The 20,730-nt window shown below is 36.8% G+C and overlaps 1 protein-coding gene across 1 annotated transcript; it reads left to right on the top strand.

Annotated features, from left to right (window-relative positions):
• Nucleotides 1-596: 596 nt before the first annotated feature.
• LOC103988519 (protein LIKE COV 2) lies at nucleotides 597-10,218 on the top strand. The gene is made up of 7 exons (XM_009407060.3): nucleotides 597-783; nucleotides 4,983-5,035; nucleotides 5,113-5,222; nucleotides 6,482-6,649; nucleotides 8,041-8,138; nucleotides 8,444-8,570; nucleotides 9,655-10,218. The coding sequence occupies exons 1-7, from the start codon at nucleotides 679-681 to the stop codon at nucleotides 9,753-9,755; spliced, it is 762 nt and encodes a 253-aa protein (XP_009405335.2). The 5' UTR covers nucleotides 597-678; the 3' UTR covers nucleotides 9,756-10,218.
• Nucleotides 10,219-20,730: the final 10,512 nt, after the last annotated feature.

Here is a 20,730-nt window from a genome sequence, read left to right as displayed (position 1 = left end):
TGGCATGATGAATATTTTATAGATTTAATTTGATAATTAAAAATATTAATGTCAAATTTGATCTTCAACTCGACGCATGAAAGTTAACTCGATTTGGATCGATTCTATCAAAGATCGTGTCTTATTTGTAGTATAGTAGATTAAGTTAGGATCCATGTGTTGAGTTTTAATTGACTAATAATATTTATGACAAGGTTCATACTTTATTTCATAATTCTAAAAAAAAATAAATTAAAAAATATTTGCACAGCTTCCTTCCTTGTAGAACATCAACCAACCAATTATTACTTCTTTGTTGCACCAAATACTCCTCTTATATATATATATATATATCATGGATTACGTACTCGACTCCATCAATTAATTATAGTTTCAATTATTTTATACACTAATAGAACGCAGTCTCCGCCGAACCACAGTTTGGTCGTGGCTGGAATCCGGGTTGGATTTCGCTGGCCGCTTGCGTCCGACTCCGCCGGCATCCATCCGAGGAATACTGAATAGGATGAGATGCCACGAGCGAACACGGAATCCCGAGGGCAGTCCGGTCTTTTTACTCCTCCGCCCTTCACCTATATGCTGATATCCTCCTCCCTCGGTGGGTAGGCCGTTAGGTTAAGCTTCGGTGTCGCGCTTGGGCGTCGAGATCGGTCGAGGGAGGCGCCGGGGGGGGTAGACATGGCGGACGAGAAGGAATCCACGTCGGTTCCTCTGAGCCAGGCAGCCGATCCCGAAGACCCCGCCAAAGCTCCACCCACTTCCCCCAGCTCCTCTACCCGGAAGGTGCGTTCTCCTCGGATCTGACCGCATCTGCCGTGATTTCTATTTTTCTTCCTTTTCTGCTTTTCGATCGGTCGCGGGTCGGAGTCTTTTAGCGGAAATTTCGTGTGCGGATCTCGATTTTGTCCTCCTTCGAGCCGGTGATTGTGGTTTTCTGTTTGGCTCCCGGTAGATGGATCGGACAATCGGGTGAAACACGTTACTATATGCTTACCTTGGAACGCAAGAAAATGTTTGTTCTGATGACTGTGGTTTTACCTCGGTGAAATGTTCCTTTAGGATCTTACTTTTTAAGTACGATCTTGTCGAGGAAAATGCTCTATCTAGCTTGCTGGATGAGCAATGTGTTCTGGGAACATGGGAAAAAAGGATACAAGAAGCTGTTGAGATTTAATTTGGTAGAACACTAAAAGCTTTGTGATTCAAGTGTTGCGATATTATGCAAGTTTAAAAGGTCAGAGTAACATGGAAATTTCCTCAAGTGGCAGACGTGAAGTATGTGGTAGGGCATTTAAGGCCCTCTCACTTCCTGGTTAGGAAGTTTATGATACATATATTCGTCTTGTTTAGTGTTATGTAGGGGAAGTTCATTTTGTCAAGAAAATAAATGCTTTGAATGGAGCGATGGAGAATTTCTAGAAAAGTGATCTATATCAGGCATGATATCCATATTTCACTTCTGAATTATTTGTTGAGATCAAATTAAGTTAAGACTGTTGGGATTGGATACTCTCAGATGCCCTATGACTAGGATATCAGAGCAAAACTCCGAACTGAAAATGAAATATATTCTCACATTAATAACAAGAATGTGCGAGCAACTTGATTGTGATTTAATTCAATGTAATTCCATGGAACTTGCCATATTTCTTCAAACATCTCCATCCACCCAAAGGTCTAATTCTTATGTCAATTGTCTATATGGGAATGGCAGCATGTTGTATTTCCTCTGTCAAATTTCGGATTATTTTATAAGAGATAATATCATTTTAGACATGTAAGCAGCTGTGTTAGATGGGTAAGCTATTGGTTTCCAGGTAAGCTGTTGCTATGAAATGCATGATTATTGGTTAAGGATTCAGAACCACTGGAGTGTCAAACCAGAATAAACACTAATGAACAAATGAAGTGATCAGGGTTTTAAGGTTGGAGGTGATCAGGAAGGGCACGATGACAACTGCTAGGTCTTGAAGCCGTCACCATACGATTGGTGTTACGTCAAGCTGTTAATCAAGAATGAATATCACATATTAAGAGCAGTGATTTAAAAAGCACTAAGCGCTCGTCCGAGCGAAACGAGGCTCTCTAAAATATTAAAGTATAAAAAATATAAAATATAATTAATAAATATAAATATAAAATTAAATTAAAAACAAAGATTAGCAATGTTAACATCTAATTAGTGTATTATTAATATAATAAATAAATATTATTTTGAATAGTATTTAATAATCTCTTGTTAATAGTATATTTATTGTTAACAGTAGGGAAGAGTAGAGACCGAAGAAGTCGCGGTGAGAAGCTGAGTCGTAGGCAGTAGACGACATCGGAAGTTGCGTAGTCGCGGACAACAGTAGCGGCAGCGAAGTCGTGTCGCGGACAACAGCAAGCAGTGGATAGCGGCAGCTGCAGGTAGTGGACAACGGACATCAGCGGCAACTGAGGAGATTTGATCGGTGACAGAGGAAGACTCGGAGGCAACAGGAGAAACCGTCGGCGGTAGAGGCAGAGGGAGACATCGTCAGCGACAAACGCAGAGGGAGAAATCATCGGCGGCATAAACAGAGAGAGAAGCGTGCGTAGGATTGGGAGTCGGTGTCATGCGCTGATATCAACCGTTCTTAGCGTTAGTTGGTTCGATTGCCTTATATCAACCGGGCGCTCGTCGCCTAGGTTCGGGCGAGCGCCCAGGCGGCGCCTCATTAAAGCGTGCCGCCTGACCCTTAAACGAGGCGCTCGGGCCTCGTCTCGCCTCGCCTGAGCGCTTAGGCGAGCGCCCGAGTGCCATTTTAAATCACTGATTAAGAGGAATGGAGGAAAAAACCAGTTGTCTAACAACTCTATGGAATGGATTGGGCCTAATAGCTGAAATTTATTCTCCTCTGTTGTCCTGTTTTATTGTTAAGGTTATTATGCTTAACACTGTATGGTTCAGTTTCTTGATTTGACTGGATCATTTGCCCATGCCGAGTGCCAGCTTTATATCCAAATTTTGACTCCACTCTTAGACAATGATTTGCAAGTCCAGTGCTGGAATGTAGTATACCTAGAAGATGGTATCAGTCATATTAACAGTCATGCGACAGGATTCCCAAACCATGGTAGCCACTAAAATGATGATTGTAACTGTGAAACTTTACATTAAATATATTGGTGCTCGATTAGATCATGCAGTTAATTTGATAACATCTTAAAGCATTATGGGATCATTATCTGCAAAAACTTAGCAAATTAAATGTGGGTTAGTGGGATGGTATGCAAGCTATCCAAAGGAAAATTTCATAATTATGAAGGGACTATACTGTTACTTGCTCAGTGTAATTTAAAATATGGTCATGTTGAAGCAAGAATTTTAAGATAACAAAGTTATTATCCCATCCATTGAATTTCGGTCTTTCATGTTTTTGTAATAGAGATTTAGTATTGGTGAAGATTTATCATCAGTATGGAACATATTCTAGAATAATAATTTACTTATCTCCTTCACGTTGTTCTATGGGCATGGTAAGCTGATTTTTCAGTTATTAACCAGTTTGGTTCCCTTTTCTGCCTCCATTGTTTTTCTTCCATCTTATTTGTGTGAAGAAGGGCTGTTGAGGGTATTTGAGATACACATAGCACTGTTTTAGTTATAGATTTCTCCTAAGCAAACCATCAAGTTATTCATGCTAATACTTTTATGTGACTCTTGTGGCTGCTAAGTTGGTAAGATGGAGCTCTAATTATGTTTTCTTACCTAGCATGTGTACGGACGTTACAGTTTACAGTTGCTCTTATGAGTACTAGTGATTTAAAAAGTTTTGAGGCGCGAGGCGCTCGCCTGAGCGAAGCAAGACACTCTAAAATATTAAAATATATAATATTATTAATCTAATAAATAAATATTATTTTGTACAGTAATTATTAATCTACTATTAACAGTATATATATTATTTACTGTCAACAACAGTTAGAAAGGAAGAGTATAACTGTTAAAAGGGATAAAAAAATATTGCCTAGTGAAATCGACAGTGAGAAGTCATAACTCAGAAGAGAAACAACGACGAGAAGCACCGGACAGCAGCAGCGGCAACGGAGTCGTGGACAGCAGCGACAGGCAGCGGACAACAGTGGAAGCTAAGGAGACTTGGTAGGTGACAGAGGAAGGAGGCAACGGGAGAAATCGTCAGTGACGGAGGCAGAGGGAGAAATCGTCGATGACGGAGGTAGAGGGAGAAATTGTCAATGGCGAACGTAGAAGGAAAAATCGTCTGCGGTGGACGCAGAGGGAGAAGGCGCTTGCTAGGGTTGGGAGTCGGCGTTGCATGCAGGTTTTAAGGTAATTGCGTTAGTTGGTTCAATCGAACCAACTAATGCACATTTAACCGAGCCTGGTTGCCGTATATCAATCAGGCGCTCGCTCGAAGCGCCTGGCGCTTGAGCTCGGGCGAGCACCCAGGTGGTGCCTTATTGAAGTGCGTCGCCTGGCCCTTATATGAGGTGCTTGGGCCACGCCTCGCCTCACCCGAGTGCCTTTTTAAATCACTGGTGAGTACATTTGCACAGCCATATACACCCACGTGAGTAGATGCTTATTAGTTGCCTTCTTCCTTTATCAATAAGGCACCGCCTGGCCCTTATATGAGGCGCTTGGGCCACGCCTCGCCTCACCCGAGTGTCTTTTTAAATCACTGGTGAGTACATTTGCACAGCCATATACACCCGCGTGAGTAGATGCTTATTAGTTGCCTTCTTCCTTTATCTAACTTCAGAAACCAGGGGCAGGCATAGTGCAGCTAAAGAAAACATAAGGGTAAATGTAGCTAACCCAATAGAGTTGGTATTGTTGTTTTCTGCTTTTGTTGTAGGGACATGCATAAAGATACACATATTATATGCATAAAATTGACTCACAAATTCTGTATGAAATCACCTCACAAATGCTGTTGTTATCGTATAATTCTGTATGAAATTTCCTCACAAATTCTAGTGGTGTTGCACAGGCTTGTTGTGCTGTTCTTCAGAGCTGGGTCTCAAAGAAATTTATGACTGGATGGTATAATTCTCTCATTTTTTATACTTGTGCTTGAATAGAACTGGACATTGTTTCTAAAGTTTTTTGTTTATTTGCAGCGTAGTTCTTTTCCCTGTGGCAATCACATTTTATGTTACATGGTGGTTTATTCAGTTTGTTGATGGTTTCTTCAGTCCACTATATGACAAGCTTGGAGTTGACATATTTGGTAAGCTTTTGTCATATTCTGCCACATTATTTTTGCTTGATTGTGGTAGTTAATGCAGTTGTTCTCATTGTCAGATTAACACTTGTTGGGCCACATTTTCAACAACCATCAATCATTTTGTTGCTGAGAAACTTGATTTCCTTGCAATCTGAATAAAAATCTCTAGAAAGCACATAATGCAAAACGTTTACACTGTTAATTTAAGTATTGAAACAACTGCAACTAGATAGAGTTAATTGTGCTGGTGGTTTATTGAAAAAAAAAGAATAAATTATTGGATAACTGAAATCATTCAAGAAATATGGCTCTGAACTTACACCTATCAGTATATTGATGCAGGAGTTTGTTTAATGATTATCCATGGAGTTGACTTTTCAGTTTAGGATGTTTTTGTAAATACTATAAGTTTCCACATGCCAACATATTCTATATTACTTACCTAGGTTGCCTGGGGAGAAGAAATGAAGTCGAATAAAAAAAGTTTTAACGAAGACATGATTGATTGAATGAAAATTTTATTTTCTATATTAGGTGAAAGTGGTTCAAAGTCAAATTCCAAGAGTAACTGTTAGAGTCAGAGTGAGTTGAATATCTATTCGCAATTGTGTAATTTAATCATCCATGTGTTAGACAAGTCTGGTGTGAGGTTATGTTTCCCAAATACGATGCACAGGAGCTAGAGTGAGTTTGGCCATTATTTTTTCCTTCCTCTCTTCACATTATCAAATTCTTGGAAAAATAAATCTTTTCCTCCATGCATATGTGCAGCATCATATGTTATAAATTATGTTAGCAGAGGAAAGTGTTGCTTTTTTCCTTCTTTTTCACTCATTTGCTTTGGGCCTTTACTGCCTGTAGAACAATCTACTTGTTCTTTTTTTGTTTCTCATATATAAGATTATTATATAGCAAATTCATCTGCCTTAAGAACCTGCATTTCTATATTGTAGTTCATGAAGATTAAGTTTTTCTTGTAAGTTTTAAAATTTAAGTATCACAGGATCTCTCTTCGTTCCGATATTAAGATGTAGTCAGCTGATACCTGTGACAAACATGTTAATTCATGTCCCTCTATCCTAATCTTTTAAGGCACCTTGAATAATTCGTGTCATTCAATAGTTCAAATCTGTTCATTGTTATTATTACTTTCGTTAAAGTTTGGCTAGTTCTAATTGCGTGAATTTATCCTTCCTTTGTTGAAATTGCAAGAATTTGGTTTAATCTAATTACATTTTTGGTATTTTTTAACAAAAATGCAGGCCTTGGATTCTTGACATCTTTGGTATTTGTTTTTCTCATTGGAATATTTGTTTCATCATGGCTGGGTGCAACTGTTATCTGGGTGGGAGAGTGGTTTATAAAACGAATGCCTTTTGTGAGGCACATTTATTCAGCATCGAAGCAGATCAGCACTGCCATTTCTCCTGGTATTATCTCTTTAAATGATCAAATGATGATTGTTCGTACAAAATGGTCATACTGCATTTTCCTATATGAGGATTCACTGAACATACAAGTGACAGTGATTACTGATTCCTTGTCTGCATTCACTAAAGGATAGATGTGCCTCTTCTTGCATTTAGGAGCTAATTTTGCAGAGTTAAAAAAAATGTCATTTTTGTCTTTAAGATATTGTTTTTTATTTGCCTATCTCATTATTGATTGTCATATCGTTAAATTTGCCTTGTCAGAGATAACATGAAGTTAAGACTAAGTGTAATGCCAATAGCTTCAGCATTATTTGCTTTTGTGACACAGGTGTCTTGGTACTTGGAAGAATTTAACAAGAATCAAGTAAGAAATAACAGGGAAAATTTTAGGAGGCACCTACATGTTGTACGTAGGTTTGTTAATCAGATGGTGTGGTTTGTGTTTGGTCTAAGCTGTTTATGACCTGGAAGGGTAATATGACATTTATTACTTAGAATGTTTAAATAGCTCAACCTTAATGAGTTTTAAGACTAATTAGTGTAAGTTGGGATGCAATAGAAATTCTTGGGTTCTATCAGAAGGGATTAGGTTTCTGAAATCAGCACTTCCCTTCATAACTTGGACTGAGTATGTATTGAATTTTAGTGATCTGTTTGACTGCTTCGTCACATATTCCTCAGCGCATAGATCAGAACCCGATCAATATCGATCTGGATTGATTGGATTTCCTAGAAAACAGGTTGGATCCTGATCAATCTTGATCGTACCAAATGGGATTGAGTTTCATAGGATACATTCAGATTCCAATCTTCTTGATTGGACCAGAAACTGAATTCTCTACCATGAGGTAGTCAATTGTCCAATTGTTCAGGCATGTATAAATTCTCAAATCTGATGTGTCCTGTAATGTCAACAGCAATGACATGTTTGGTTTATGGTTCATTGGTTTGTGCTACTTGGTACTAACTTACATTGATTACACTTAACCTGAGACAGAATCTAGAAGGCTACAGAATGATATGTCTATTCTGTTCTATTCTTGCTACATGGAGACCTATTGCATGTAAAAAGAAAAAAGGTTGTCGGTTTTCTAACCTTGTTTAAGAATATAATTATTAGCCACTATCTCTTGTTATTTTTATTTCTTGCGCTGTTTGGTAGATTTTGCTTTCTGTTGTATGATGTATTTGATTGATCCGTTATATGTATTTTATCCATTCTGATAGCACCTAGTATTTGCAATTATCATTTTGATTAGATTCTCTTCTTAATGAGATCTCAATGGGCATTGAAAGAATATAAAGTCTGTCATTGGTTTCCACATGATAATCAGTGAATTATTTATTCTCAGTTATGATTTTTGGACTTTGCATCTCTTTTTTTGCAGACCAAAATACCACAGCTTTTAAAGAGGTTGCAATTATCCGTCATCCACGTGTTGGCGAGTATGCATTTGGCTTTATTACATCATCAGTGGTCCTTCAGGTAACTTTAGAGGTTGCAAATTGTCTATTACATCATTTGGCTTTTGATGCCTGACAATCTAACTGTTGACATTTGGCAAAATGCCAATTGTTTTTTTATATCATGCACCTGTCTGATAAAGCTAAATATCTTCAATTGATATCAATAAAAATTCATGCTAAGGATGTTGTTTGTGGCACACATGTAACTTTATGCTCTTATTTTCGTGGAGTTATGCATGAAATTAGCATGAGGAATAATGGTTCCCTGATCTGATACTTGTAGTTATCCTATTAACTTTCAAATATTATTGTTTCCTATTGCAGACTGACAAAGGTGATGAAGAATTATGTAGTGTATATGTTCCAACCAATCATTTATATATTGGTGATATATTCTTGGTCAATTCTGAAGAAATCATCAGACCCAACTTGTCTGTTCGGGAAGGCATAGGTCTGTTTTCCTTGCATCTTTATGGTCTCCTTGCATGTTTAAATTTTACTCTCTTATCTTTGTAGCACATTTTGGTCAATAATATATTGCAGCTTTGGATTTGTTTAATTTCTAATTTTAGTTGGAGAACTTTGATTTCATATTTTTAAGTTGAACAACATAATTAGTTGCTGGTCGCTGAAGGATTTCCATCTGTCTTTCTGTTCAGGCTATCAAGTCTATCTTTAAGGTGGAAATAACACTTGTAAAACTTAAACCTAGGCCATAAGCAGTTAACTGACAACTATCTGGAAGAAAATTTATTAAATCAAATCATGCCATTGTTATTTGTTTCTCTGCTTTGAACATGATCACACCATGACTCTTCTTTTTATAACTTATTAAGATGATTTTAGTTGTAAAATTTATTTAGAATATAATAGCAGAACTACAGAAGAAAATATCTGATAATGTGATAAACCTGGTCGTTCTACTATATTAGTTTAATTTAACATTTCATACTTTAATGGACTAATAATACATAATGTCACTTGTACTCTCTGCAAAGAATGTGGAATGACCATGGTTTGTGATGTTGCATGGATGCAGCAACAAGAATCAGACAGGAGAGTGTCAATATTGCAAGCAATAAGATGCAAGAGACAGTATACATGATATTATACAACACACATGTTGGTACATATATTATCTGAAAATAATTATGTATGTGCAATCTCTAGAAAGAAACTCTTAAGGCAAGATGGTTTTCATTTGCCAGAAAATTCTTGCTAACATAAACATAGGCTGCCCTACTATTTTGCCTTGTAGAATCCTCATTTATTGAGTCTCTCATTCTGAAAACGAGATATGGTCTAGCTGTTCAGAGTTATGGGCGTGCTGTTTGGTTGGCTGTAGATCATTATTACATTTAGCCACCCACCTGCCCGCAGAACAATTGATTGCTGAATGACAATATAGGATATCATCAAACTGAACACTACCATAGGTTTGTTTCATTAAAATCATTTCTGTTTTGCATGTTTCTAAAACAAGAAGCAGTATTCTTGATTATGTTCTAATGTATTTGATGGTTCCAATGTCGCAGAGATTATTGTTTCTGGGGGTATGACAATGCCACAGTTGATTACACCTCTAGAAAGGATTCCACGGAAGAACCAGAACATTCGGTTAAACAGAATAACATAACAAAGGTGATGTGTCTCGGAGGTCATATTCTGCTGCTGCTGCTGCTATATGTTTGCTTTGCTGCTTGGAAGGCAATTCTCTTAAAGTTACGTCCATGTTTCAGGTTAGCGGGATATGTAGAACTGGCTCGAGTATCTTCAGTGTTTTGCCCATGTTGTTGACCTTGCTTACCTCTTATTGAATGGTTTATTAGTTGTTGTACATTGATGAGCCAGACTGAGTGCACCAGGAATACAAAGGAGGGTAGCAGCTTCACTGTGCTTTTTAGGGGATTAAATGGGATGCTATGTGCAAGTTGGTTGAAATCTAAGGGTGTTTGTGCAGTTATAGAAAATATAGTTTACATACATATGTTTAGGGTGCCGTGAGAGAACATATTGACAAACGAGTCCCTATATCGTGTACTCTGGGCAACGCTGCCTCCTCGTTAGACAACGAGTTCACTGCTTGCTTGTTCTGCTCTTGAGGTATTTTTTATTGGTTGGAGGAATTCTGGTGCCCCATTTATTCGATTAAAGTACTTTCTGGTGCTCAATGTTTAGGATATGTTCTCAAAAGCCTGCTTGCGGGGCACAGTGATTGGGTTTTGTGTGCAGTACCGTTTAAAAATGGTCTTACACAACAATAACTGATAAGATAATTCAATACCTTCAGCCACTAAAAATCAAAGAAAATAAGCACATATGATTTTGCTTATTATATTTTACCATTTATCACTTTATACCTTTATGATTTTACAAAGAAAATGGTCTTATATATATATATATATATATATATATATATATATATATATTGTGATGTGCAATGAGAATCAGATCGTGATGAGATCACGATAATGAGGCCTATTCATCTTTAAACACAGAGGTTATTTGAGAGGTTATTTAGGCCCATTCACCGAAATAATCCCGGTCATAGGTTACTTGAGAGGGATATCGAGATAATCGGACAGACTAGTGTGCTATATACCCGTCCATATGATAGATGCAGCTGGTCTCATAGCTGCTCATGTGGGGATACTAGGGATACAGTACAGGTGCTCATTAGAGAATGAGTTCACTGATTGATTCTCTTACGGAATGCTAAATGGTTAATAATGCCTTATTGTCAAACAACGATGAGTCCCAGTGGTGTATTTGGTCTTTAGACTTGAGACACCAAGGATATCCTATATGAGTGCTCCACTCTTTGATACCAGACTTATAGATTTGGATATTCCAGATCTAGCACAATCGGTCGGAGTGATAGCCAAACATACGTGGACTATTGAGTATCAATAAAGGATCATTCACTATCGTTGTCATGAGAAGAATGTCCCATGTATTCTTGCTCAAACAAATCCCTAGTCAGGGTTATTCGGATTGAGAGAGAAAGAGTTTTCTGATAGAGTCCGATTAGAGCAAGACTCGAGTAGAAACCATATGGGTATGACAGTACCATGCCTGGTATATGGTCTCTGGGATATTGGATGAATGAGGGATTATATGTATATGGTAACTAAGGATAGACAAGTCCAATAGATTGGATTCCCTTGTATCGTCTGGGGACTGCGACATAGTGGCCTAGTACATTCGCAGTCGATGAGTCAAGTGATTTATTATAGAGATAATATTTCACTGAGCCAGAAGGAGTTCTGATAGGTATAACTCACACGCAACTCGATATTGGGCCTAGAGGGTCACACACATATAATAGGCATTGAGATGAGTAGAGGTTCGGATATGAGATATCTATCGGAGCCCCGATTTTATTGGATATCCAATAAGCTCTTGAATTATTGGATCCTATGAAGGAAATCCAATAAGCACCTATAAGAGATTATTGGATAGAGATCCACTAATATAAGAGGCTATGGTAGTTAAATAATGATCCAATACCTAATAGGGCAGGATCCATTATGGTTAACTTGACACAGGGCATCTATAAATAGGAGGGAATCAATGGTTTATAGGCTAGAGCCTTTTGCTTGCCTCTCCTATTCTCTTCCCCCTCTCCACCTTAGAGCAGGCCTGAAATTTTGAGGAGCATTGTTGCAGCCCTATTATGTGGATCACCACTAGAGAGGAGGGCGCTTGACTCCTTCACCCTCTCCTAGAAATCTACAGGGATTCAAGGATATACGATCTCCCTAGGTAACACAATATATCTCACACGTGGTTTTCTGTTTCGTAAATTTTGTACATCAATCTTTGCACGACGAGGAACATACCTTTGGGAATTGAGGATTTTGTTTTTTGTTCTTCCGCTACGCATGTGATGTCGCCCCCAAGATTTTTCAATAGTGGTATCATAGCCAGGTTGTTCGTGCAAAAATTGGTTTTGAATTGTGTGTGTTGTATTTTGGAGAAGCTTTTAGCATCAAATTGTTGACGCAAAAGCGAGGAAGGGCAGCAACAATTGTTGCCCTCGATCTACGTGCATACAGCAGCCTGCATGAAGTAGGCTTACGACCTATTGCCTGCGGCCATAGCGGCCACAGGCATAGCGCCTGCAGGCGAGCAGCCCGTGGGCAAGGAGCTGCACCCCCCCGTGCCCCCCGCCGCACAAGCTACCGCCGACAGGGTGGCGACGGTTGCAGCCGGCAAGTGAAGGGGAGAAAGAGGGTTAGGGTTTTTTTTGGGCAAAAAAATAGTTTTGGCCCCGTGAATTTGAGAAATTTCAATTCTATTCTTTTTGTCCAAATTATGAAAATACCCTTCGAAATTTAAAAAAATTCCTACATATCCCTAATTTCAGAAAATATTAATTAATTAAAAAGTTTAATTGATTATTATTTTTATTATTATCTAGTAGCCCTATATTATGATGATTTATACATGTATTGAATGATATATGGACGGATGATCATAGACCGTGTGATGTGTGTACTTGTGATTATTATTATTGGGGTATGCGAGCCTCCTTTTTATTTCTTGTATATTGTCAAGCATGCGTGCCTATGATTAAGTTGTAATCACAAAAGGAGCCGTAGCGGGAGCGTGGATGCAATAGCGGGACCTCTGAGACGGATGATCGCGATGCATGAAGATGCGTCGAGATGCCAACGGAACCGACGAGGACTATATAGACGATCACAAGGCATGGAGATGCATCGCTGGACACAGATCTTGATGCGAGTGATTAGGCCCATTGGCTCGGGCCTGATCACATTAAATTGTGGTCCATGATCATCTGGTGTAATTACTCATGTGATGTGTGATTGTTTATACACTTACCATATATATATATATATATATATATATATATATATATATATATATATATATATATATATATATATATATATATATATATATATATATACATGCGATGTAGATATATATTAAATATGTATATGTATGACATGCTATATTAGGAGACCAAATAAAAAAAAACCCTCTCTCGATAATATTAAGTCGGTAAACGTGAGGTAATTAGAGTGATCCACTTGACCTTCCATCGTTATAGGTAGGGACCGATTCTTGGTTTAGGTTGAGCTAGTCGAGTCCCTCGAGGCTCACCTATATCGCGATTCGCTATCTTGCCTACGACATAGAGATGTCACCGATGATCTTAGGACATGGTATGCTTGGTTAAGTCTCTCGAGGGTATATCATCAAATCAAACTCATCTTGTTACAATTGTGTTGACTTAACAGAACATCATGGTTGGTCGAGTCCCTCGAGACCATTATGATTCGGAGGCCGAATGGGATGGGAATCACAAAGAGTTGTGATTGGTAAGAGTTGCCTACCTTTTGGGCTTAGTGTGATTGGTCGAGTCCCTTGAGATTGCACTAAGATGCTGATTGGATCTTGATCCCACTAGAAGTCTACTAGAGACTTCCGTTTCATGTGCTGAGGGTGTCACGTGACTCGCTAGTAAAATAGTGGGAGCATATTAAGATAGAAGTCCATATCTTGATTGTTTATTTTTACAAAATCTGCATGTTATTTATTTCAACCGCTTTAGTGGTCCAAATTATACGGATTAGCTCCACAACTTGAGAATTATTCTTACGACGGAGAAAATCGCGCACGTCCTTGATATAGTGATGCCTATGCCCGAGGAAGGGGCAAGCAAGGATGAGATTGCTCGTTACATGAAGTACATTGATGACTCCACTCTTGCTCCTCCACTCTTGCTCAGTGTTATAAAGACAATATCAAAAGATGGATGCTAGATCCATTCTCCCACATGTCTACAAACTGTTTGAGGAACAGGGATAGACTCAATGATATGACATATCTAAGAGTCTCTTCCGTGTTAGGATGACTGAGGGGACACCAGTTCAGAACCATGTCCTAAAAATGATTGAGTGGATAGAGAAACTCACAGGTCTAGGAATGACCATAGAGGATAACTTGTGTGTGGATCTTGTGCTTCAGTCCCTACTAGATTCCTTTTCATAGTTCATAATGAATTTTAATATGAACAAGCTTAAGGTGACTCTCCTAGAGCTCCTTAATATGTTGAGGGAGACAGAGAGCACTATCAAGAAAGAGAAGCCAATTCTCTACACTGTGAGACTAGAAAGAAAAGGAAAACAGAAAAATCCCTTAAGAAGGGCAAGGGCAAAAGCAGACAAGGTAAAACAAAGGTTGCTAAGAAAGATCCGGCAAAGGATAAAGGTCAGTGCTTCCACTACGGCAAAGATGGGTACTGGAAAAGGAATTGCAAAGAGTACGTTGCAGAAAGGGCGAAACAGAAGCTTGGAGAAGCTTTAGGTACATTCATGATCAATCTCCAGTTGTTAGATTTTTATGATAGTGCATTGGTATTAAATACCAGTATTACTTATCACATCTATAATTTGTTGTAGATTCTGGCAAACTTGAGGAGATTGGCAAGAGGAATATTACATAATGGTTTGTTTATGCTAGACATTACTCTATATATCATAAATGTAGGTGTGTCCAAGAGGAAATGAGATGAGATAAACAGTACATACTTGTAACATTATAGGCTAGGTCATATCCATGAGGGAATGATTTAAAAGTTGATGGATATCTAGATCCATTCGACTATGAGTCATATGCAACTTACGAGCCTTGCCTTCGTGGAAAACTAACTCTCCATTTAGTGGAACTGGAGAGAGAGCCACTGATCTATTGGAACTCATACATAATGATATATGTGAACCCATGTCAACTCATGCCATTGGTAGTTACTCCTACTTCATTACATTTACTGATGATTTCTCAAGGTATATAAATGTGTACTTAATGAAGTATAAGTCCGAGGCCTTTGAGAAATTTATAGAGCATAAGAATGAAGTGGAGAACTAGATTAGAAAGAGTATTAAAACTCTTCGATCAGATCGAGGAGGTGAGTACTTGAGATAGAGTTTACCCAATTCCTCAAGGACCATGAGATTCTATCCCAATGGACACCTCCTTGTACACCTTAGCTCAATGGTGTATCTAAAAGGAGGAATCGTACACTGTTAGACATGGTGCGATCTATGATGAGTTTCACTAACCTACCCATCTTATTCTAGGGATATGCCCTAGAGACCACAGCTTACCTTCTGAATAGAGTTCTAACTAAGTCGGTAGTGTCTACACAATATGAGATATGGAAAGGGAAGAAGCATGATCTTAAAATTGTTAAGATTTGGAGCTGCCCTGCCCACATTAAAAGACACAACCCCTATAAGTTGGAATCAAGGACGGAGTGGTGCAAGTTCATAGGATACCCCTAAGGAAACTTATGAGTATTATTTCTATTATCTCGAGGACCAAAAGGTTTTTGTAGCCAAGAGAGCGGTGTTCCTTGAGAAAAAACACATTCTTGGCAGAGACAATAGGAGCATAATAGAGTTGAGCGAGGTTGGAGAACTTAGCTCAAGCACCACTCCACAGCCCGAGTCTGTTCAGGTACCTAACACACAAGTTTCAACTTTACGTAGGTCCAACAGAGTATCCCATCTTTCTGAGCGATATGTGGGATATATTGGAGGAGAGGATGTTGATGATATTGATCCTCAGACCTATGAGGAGGCTATTACGAGTATAGACTCCAGGAAGTAGCAAGAAGCCATAAATTCTAAGATGGATTCCATGTACTCCAACAAGGTTTAGAACCTAGTTGATGCGCCCGAGGGTATTGTACCCATCAGTTGCAAGTGGATCTTTAAGAAAAAGATTGGAGTAGATGGAAATGTAGAAACCTATAAAGCAAGGCTAGTGGCTAAGGGGTATCGTCAAAGGCAAGGTGCTAACTATGACGAAACATTCTCACCCGTAGCCATGCTAAAATCCATCTGAATTCTATTAGCTATTGCAGTACAATATGATTACGATATCTGGTAGATGGATGTGAATCAAAGATATACATAGATATCCTAAGAGTCTTACCCCACATTGACTCAGGAATAGAGGAATAACTCATCATGATCTTAATCATGTCCATAAGAGTATGATTTTACCTTTCAACAACACCATTCTACTGTAGCACATATGGTAGGACATACAAAGTACAAAGATCTTTTTTTTTTTAAATTTAACAAAAGGTATATTGAGCACAAATATATCATTTTTTTATAAATCTAGCAAAAGAATCAACATTCTGACTGGATTCATCATATCTATCATAAAATTTATCACCCATATTAGATCTAATAATTTTAACTTTTCTATCTAATTGTCTCTCAACCTCATTTATGTATACTTTAAGAGTGTTAACAACCTAAGACTTTTCATGTATTAGATACGCATTGCCATATCTGGCAGGTTATCTATAAACATGATAAAATATCTTTCTCCACCGAAACATAGAATATGGAGTGGTCCATAGATATTAGTATGAATAATCTTACGTAGTTCTTTACTTTTTAGGGTATTTTTCTTTGTATGCTTAGTCTGCTTTTCCTTAATCTTAATTCTTCATGAACACATATACTAGTTAGCTTATTCAAGTCTCACTTATCTTTATTTGTATCATACTAATTCTTGAATAGATCAAACTAAGGAGGAAGAGAATTAAAAATAAATTGTATGAAGAAAGAATCATCAACATTCATGCCTAATGCTTTAAGTTTCACAACCTTATCAGTCAAATTAAGGATGTGATCATGAATCTCTCGAGTATCATTATACTAAGCCGTAGTCAGTTCTTTTATTAATATGCTAGCCAATGACTTACCGATAGATTTAAATCTGTCTTCACTAATACTTAAATATTCCTATGCGTTAGTTATAGACAATAATAAAGTCTTTATATTATTTGTAATTATTATTTTTGTAAACATTAGACTAAATCTATTAGATCTTTCTCAAGCATTATTTCAATAATTTGTTCCATAGTACTTTCAACAAGCAATGCTAAGTTAAGATATAATACACTAAGTATGAATTACATATACTCTAACTATTCTGAATAATTTGAACTAAAAATTATAGGTGTTAGGACCATATCGGCACTATCGGGGGGGGGGGGGGGGGGGAGGGGTGGGGTGAATTAGTGATTTCGAAAAAATTATATCGATTCAAAACTTTTATTCAATAAAGCCTGTATAAGAAAGATGTTTAACTTAAAAATGTTAATAAGAATGTAATGAGAAAGTAAAGCAGTTTACAATAAAGGTAAACAACAAAGGAAAAGAGCACACTGGATTTATAGTGGTTCAGTCGTCGTGACCTACGTCCACTCCCGATTCCTCTTCACTCGAAGCCACCAACTTCCACTACCGATCTTTTTTCCAATGGGAGAAGATCAACTACCCTTACAACTCTTTCTCCTTTTGATAGGCTCAAGAGAGAACCTTTATAACTTCTCTTTTATATTAGACCTCACTCCTCACTTAGGAATACCTTTAACTCTAGGAGAAAGAGACTCTAAACTTTAAAAGAGATTATAACATTTTTCTAAAGAATTTTTTCCCCTTTTCTACTATTTTTCTTTCTACCTCAAGTAAGAAAGAGTGAGATATTTATAGACCTTAAATGACTTTAAAAATAGAGCAAAAAAGTATCATATCCCCAGTTTCAAGGATATTGGTGGCACCACCGCCTGTTAGTTTAACATTAGGTAGTACCATCGCTTGTTAGTCTAACACTGCATGGTACCACCACCTAATCTAGTGGTACCATCACCTAACATATTGACACTAGGCGATACCACCGCCCAATCTAACGGTATCACTGCCTGACAGTCTCGGAGATTTGACTTTTGACTTTTCTAACTCATAGGCGGTTCCACTACCAGTTTAGTGGTACCACCGCCTAACCTAACATTTGGGTCACTGAATGGGCTTGCCAATGAATTGACCCCTAATTGACTTCGCATGATTACACCAAAAACTAACTCAATTAGCCTCCTAATTACTTCGATCTAGATAAATTATTGCAAGTATGAATTCTATGTTGTCCGACATGTCATTGGTTCATCCGACGCTTCGTCTAATCCTTCGGCGTATAGCCTAATCGGCATGTTGGCCTTTCGTAACATCCGATCTCCTTGGCGTAATGTTCGATCCTTCGGCTCGATGCCCGAACTCATGGCACAAAGTTCTTTTACCAGCACGTCGACCGATCCTCCGACTTGACATCCAATCTTCTAACATGTTCACTCTAGCCTAATGTCTGATTCTTCCTTCTTCAATCGATTTACCTTTTCTGATCGAAGATATTCCTGCGTCACTCAAACACATATTAGATCATAACTTCAACAATTGATTCTATTATCAAAATCTAATAATCAAGAATCTCTCCCTTTTTTATGATGACAACTAATTGATGATAGAGTTTAAACTAAACTCCCCCTATTAACATGTCATATTGAAAGAAGGTAAACTCGAATTCAAAAAAAGTGATAACCTTTGAATTCAAGTCAAAACACTATTATTACATACATCATAAAATCAAATCATGAGTTAAAATATCATTGCATGCATAATTTGAAATCATCATAATTTGAAAACATATCAAGGTACATCACACCATGCATGATTCAAATTATCATCATAACTTCTCCTCATTTGTCATCAACAAAAAGGAGAAAAGTACAACTTATTAAGTTTTTGGAATATGCAAGTTTTACATCACTTTAGAACATGCAACTTAGCAAGTTTTAGAGATGTACAAGTTTAGCAATTTTACTTCTCTTGAGATGTGCAAGCTAAGAATTCTTTACTTCTCTTGATATATGTAAGTTTAGCAATTTTGCTTTTATTTGTGAGATGCAAGCTAGCAAGATTTTTCTCCTTGAAATGTGCAAGCTAGCAAGTTTTCTTCTATTTGAAATGTGCAAGCTAGCAATACTTTCACCTCCTTTGTCATTGTTAAAAAGAAGGGAAGAATACAGTGTTATAATTTTTTTCCCTTTACATCAATTTTTAAATCATGATAAAAAAGATAAATTTAAATCAAGAGTGATGAGGTGTACAATTCATGAATACAAGGGAATATTATGAAATAAATAAATCATGACATGAAAGATATTAATATCAAATCATGAATAGCAAAAGACATAATTTATTTTGATAAATTTTCTCTTAAAAAAATCAAAAGAGATAAAATAGTAAAATAGCTTGATTCATACATAAGAAATCTTAAGTTGTCAAGATCATGGTTTATAAAAAAAATTTCAAGTTATAACTATCAAGGAATCAAGATTATCATTTGGATAAAATTTATTTAAATTCAAATAATCAAAATCACTTTTATAGTTCAAAGATTCATGAAAAAAATAACATAAATAGATTCATTAATCTCTATTTTAAAAAAAATGATAAAGATATTTAAGAAAATATATTCCTTTTTTTTGTTTCAATTTGATTGATTTCATACAACTATGCCCTTTTCTTTTATGTGAAATCCATGCATCATCTTTTAAAACAAGTTCATCACAACAAAAATCATCAAGATCACATTAAACAATAAAGCATCTTGAATCAAAAGATTTCATAATTCTAATTCCAATGATCTTTATTATTATTATTTCGGCTAGTGAGCTTTGTAAAGTATTTTGGATCTCTGGTCATATGCCTTGCGTATCCATTATCAAGATTTTATCTTTGCTCCTAGCTTTCGATTGTAGATATTTCTATAAGAAAGGTGGGTTTGTTCTAAGTACCCATTTAATTTTAGATCCCTTGTGGTTAAATTTACCTATCTTGTCTTTTAGCATAAGGTCATTTATGGTTCTTTTAGGAACTCAAACCAATTTATGTGAGTCATTTTTTTAAATAAATATTTATAAGCAACATGACCATATCTACTGTAAAAATTACACTTAACTATAGGGGTAACATGCAATATAAGTCATTTAACATTTGTTGAGTATAGTTACTTATAAAGCCAATTCCTTCCTTTCTTTGAACGTGACCCTTATTGGCAAGAATCATGTTTAAGGATTTGTTAATAATTTTAAATATTTCTAATATTTTTTGTAGTAAAATATTTTCCTTCTTAAGTGAATCTAACTCTTCATACTTAGTGTAAGGAGTTAACAAGCATTTCTCATACTCATTTTTCAAAATTTGAAATTCATTAGAAAGAGAAATATGATCCCTTTTTAATAATTTATATTTTTTACCAACTAATTTATATTTATCAAGCAAATCATGAAAGGCATTAAGTAATTCATCATAAGGTAAATAAGATTCATTTGAGTCACTTACCTTATCGTTGAGAGCCATTAAGACATAGTTTGCCACCTCACCTTTGTTTGTTTCCTTCTCATCTTCGGATGTACTAGATTTGTCCCATGTCACTTTAAATGCTTTCTTTTTCTTTGACAACTTCTTCTTCAGTTTTGTACACTCATCTTTGGAGTGCCCCGACTTCTTGCGTTCATAACAAGTGGTTGTGTCCTTTTTGAATTCATTTTTAGATTCATGTTTTAATTTAGTCTTGTTCTTTTTCATGAACTTTTTAAATTTTTTTGTGAGGAGTTCTATATCATCTTCACTTGAGCTCTTGGTCAAGTGGTCTTCTTTGGTTCTAAATGTAATAACCTTCATATTCTTTGGAAGGTTATCCTCATGTTCGTCATG

The sequence above is a fragment of the Musa acuminata genome, chromosome BXJ3-6, assembly GCF_036884655.1.
Source record: "Musa acuminata AAA Group cultivar baxijiao chromosome BXJ3-6, Cavendish_Baxijiao_AAA, whole genome shotgun sequence".
NCBI classification, from domain to species: domain Eukaryota; kingdom Viridiplantae; phylum Streptophyta; class Magnoliopsida; order Zingiberales; family Musaceae; genus Musa; species Musa acuminata.
Note: the sequence above shows the minus strand (reverse complement) of the source record. Positions and strands in the feature narration are given on the sequence as shown.